The sequence below is a fragment of the Trichechus manatus genome, unplaced genomic scaffold, assembly GCF_000243295.1.
Source record: "Trichechus manatus latirostris isolate Lorelei unplaced genomic scaffold, TriManLat1.0 scaffold00027, whole genome shotgun sequence".
Taxonomy (NCBI): Eukaryota; Metazoa; Chordata; class Mammalia; order Sirenia; family Trichechidae; genus Trichechus; species Trichechus manatus.
Window position 1 is genome coordinate 235,568 of NW_004443963.1, and position 2,972 is coordinate 238,539.

A 2,972-nucleotide genomic window follows, 5' to 3' on the forward strand; every position below is an offset into this window, starting at 1 on the left:
CTGAACTCATACAGTATGTTAAAAAAATATTTCATGCCCCTTTTTAATGGGTGACATTTATTTTGCTTCTCCCAAAGGACATATTATGCACAAGTCTCCGTTTTTGTTTTTTGGTTTTTCTGAAGTTTTCAGTTAGAGGCAAAGGTATAAAATGTAAAACAATGTGAGCATTTTTTAACTGATTCATTCGACTTTAATTTGACTTAATATGAAGAGTCACACTTTTATTTCTTCTTTGATTCATATCTAGTTGCACTTTATTTGCAATTAATATACATTATCGACAAGAAATTGTAGAAGCTTGAACATTCATGAGAGGTTTTGGAAATAAATAAAGGGAGCACATAATGACTTCCTGTAGTGCACCTAATTCTCTTTACCCCTCTTTGGCCTTTGTTGATTCCTGTATCTACAAGTCTGCTGCCTTAGTTTTAAGTCATTTATCTCCCTGCAGAACTAAGCTGTTCTTCAGCTTCCCAACTGATACCCAATGAAACCTTTCTTGCCTTCTTCCTCTATGACACTTGTGTCAGTCTGCAAGGATTGTAGGGGATGAATACCACTGAACAGTGTAAGAGGTAACCAGCAAGGAAAGAAAGATCACACTGGGTTTTCAAGGGAATATGCTATATGCTAGGCCTAATTACTGGACAGGAAGGGAAGATCATTTGAATCTAAATTTTTCATAAAGTTTGAGATATAATGGTGGTGTATGCAATTTTGCAAATATCTAGATGGCTGTCAAACATTCAGTAGGCCTACTGCCTGCAATTAATACAAAAGTACTTAAATGATCTTTCTCAAAGACAAAGGTTGGTAAAATTTAATCACTTTGCACTACTAGATTAAGAAGTTAGGGAGGACATAAAACAATTTGTGAATAAATTTTTAAATCTGCACTGTAAAATATCACTTAAAGCACAATTTAAAGAAAAAAAAAAAAAACCCAGTAGGTATTGTAAGTGATTAAAAAAAAAGAAGAAGAAGTTAGGGAGGAAATAATATGTATCCTTTCAGCGAAGTACAATTTTTGTTGTTTATATACCAACTCTGCCTCTTAGAATAGGGTATATGAGTTTAAGCAAATCACTTAATCTCTCAGAGCTTCAGTTTCCGCCATGTGAAAAAAGGAGAGTAACGACATCTACATATGTACCTCACAGAGTTATTACATAAATCGGACAAAATAGAAAAGTTCTGAAAACTCTTAAAGTATTATTTAAATGTAAGATAATATACATAATCATTACCATTTTAAAGTTTTATTAAGGTTAAGCTCATAACTGCATATTTATCACGTGGGTTAAAAAAAGGCTTTTTAATATTAAGTGACAAAATACTTTAGCTTTTTTTTAATACTGAGTAGTTGACAAACAGAAATAAAACATTAAAAGGTATTGTCATTTCGTTTAAAAACCTACCCATATTCAAAAGTGAACATTAACCCAAAACCCAAAAGAAAACTGTATTACGGTTTTAATTTAATCTTGACTTTAAGGAAAACTCATCCATCATTCAATATTTTTGTACCTTGTAAGAGTGTTGCAATCTGAAGAGATTTCTGAGATGGATGTTCTTTCAGAATGTCTAAGACAGTTCTGCCTAAGCTATCCTTTATGTTGGCATCAATACCTAAAAGAAAAAGAAAAACTCACTAGATGTACAACACTGGAGAATCATCAGAAGATACTCTCAATATATAACTTCTTTAATTTCAAATGTACACAGATCAAACCTTGAAGGTAGTTTAAAAAATAATTAAGCTATACACATACATATACACACACACATACACACACAAATTTAGCAAGAAAGAAGGTGGGGTTCTATTGCTACCAAAGATGAAGAGCATTCTTGATAATGAATTGAGATTCTCAAAGGGCACTGATCTAATCATTAGGGCTGCTCTTTAGGACCCCATAGTTTATTAAATAAATGGTACACTATCAAGGTGAAAAATATTGATTTAGAATGCAAATTCCTAAAGTATAATGGTCATGTGATTTACATTTTGTGTATAGTATGATAAAAATATTTACTAAATGATAATCATGTAAAATATGAGTAATATAAGAATAGTGTCAGAATACTTGAGCATTCATAAAAGTTGAAAAAGTATCGTTATTTTGGAAAATAAGTCAAATGCCCCATGGTATTTATGTATGCAAGATTATATTCCATGTCAGCCACATCCATCATCTACCTGGTAAGCAAACTTCTTCAAGTGTATAACTGAAACACCTTTGGAATTATTTTAGTTCTGAAAACACTTATTGAAGAAGTGATTTCAATGAAGCAAATAACTATTATTTTTCCCAAAAAAAGTTTATGAACCTTCCAATGGCAAGCAATCCTTCTAATGGCAAATAAAGTCAGTTTACAGGATCTAGCCCCCAATATTAGTTCACTGCAGTAAAATTAGTAAATATTTGCTTAAATTTATTTAGGTATGTGTAACCACCACATATTTAATGGGTTGCCTGAAATCATGTAGTATATCACTGTGTTACATGTCAAAGTTAAATATGCAAGAAATTTTAACTTTATATAAGCACAATCACAATTCAATAGTGTTGCCAATGTTTTTCATTTTATTTTTTATAGAGGGAAATAAACCCACTAAATATAGTCCATAACATGAAAAAAATCACATCAATTTACTTACAATTATGAATTTGTACCCATGCCTTCTGATACTAAAAAAAAAAATTCTAACCTCAGCTCCAATTTCATTTCATTTCAATCAGCATACACACATGAAGGCAAACAAGTCCACTTTCTTGTGGCTTCAAAGCATTCCCTCTAAAATAAAGTACCGTAGCCTACAAATAATAGCTACTCAGCTGATGAGGTAACTAGAAGGAGAATTTACCTTATTGATAGGGAACTCTGATCTCTGTAATAACAGTTCACAATATGAAAATCTAGAAAAAATATTCTGTTCTTTAATAAACCAAGCAATTGTCATAACC

The 2,972-nt window shown here is 31.5% G+C and overlaps 1 protein-coding gene across 1 annotated transcript in view; it reads right to left on the reverse strand.

Annotated features, from left to right (window-relative positions):
• LOC101357705 (ankyrin repeat and sterile alpha motif domain-containing protein 1B) overlaps window positions 1-2,972 on the reverse strand; it is a gene marked incomplete at its 3' end in the record, with an annotated part of 440,450 nt that overhangs the window by 232,848 nt on the left and 204,630 nt on the right. Inside the window, exon 6 of the mRNA XM_004374005.2 lies at window positions 1,531-1,632. Within this exon, the coding sequence (XP_004374062.2) occupies window positions 1,531-1,632 (102 nt within the window). The remainder of the gene's footprint in view (window positions 1-1,530; window positions 1,633-2,972) is intronic.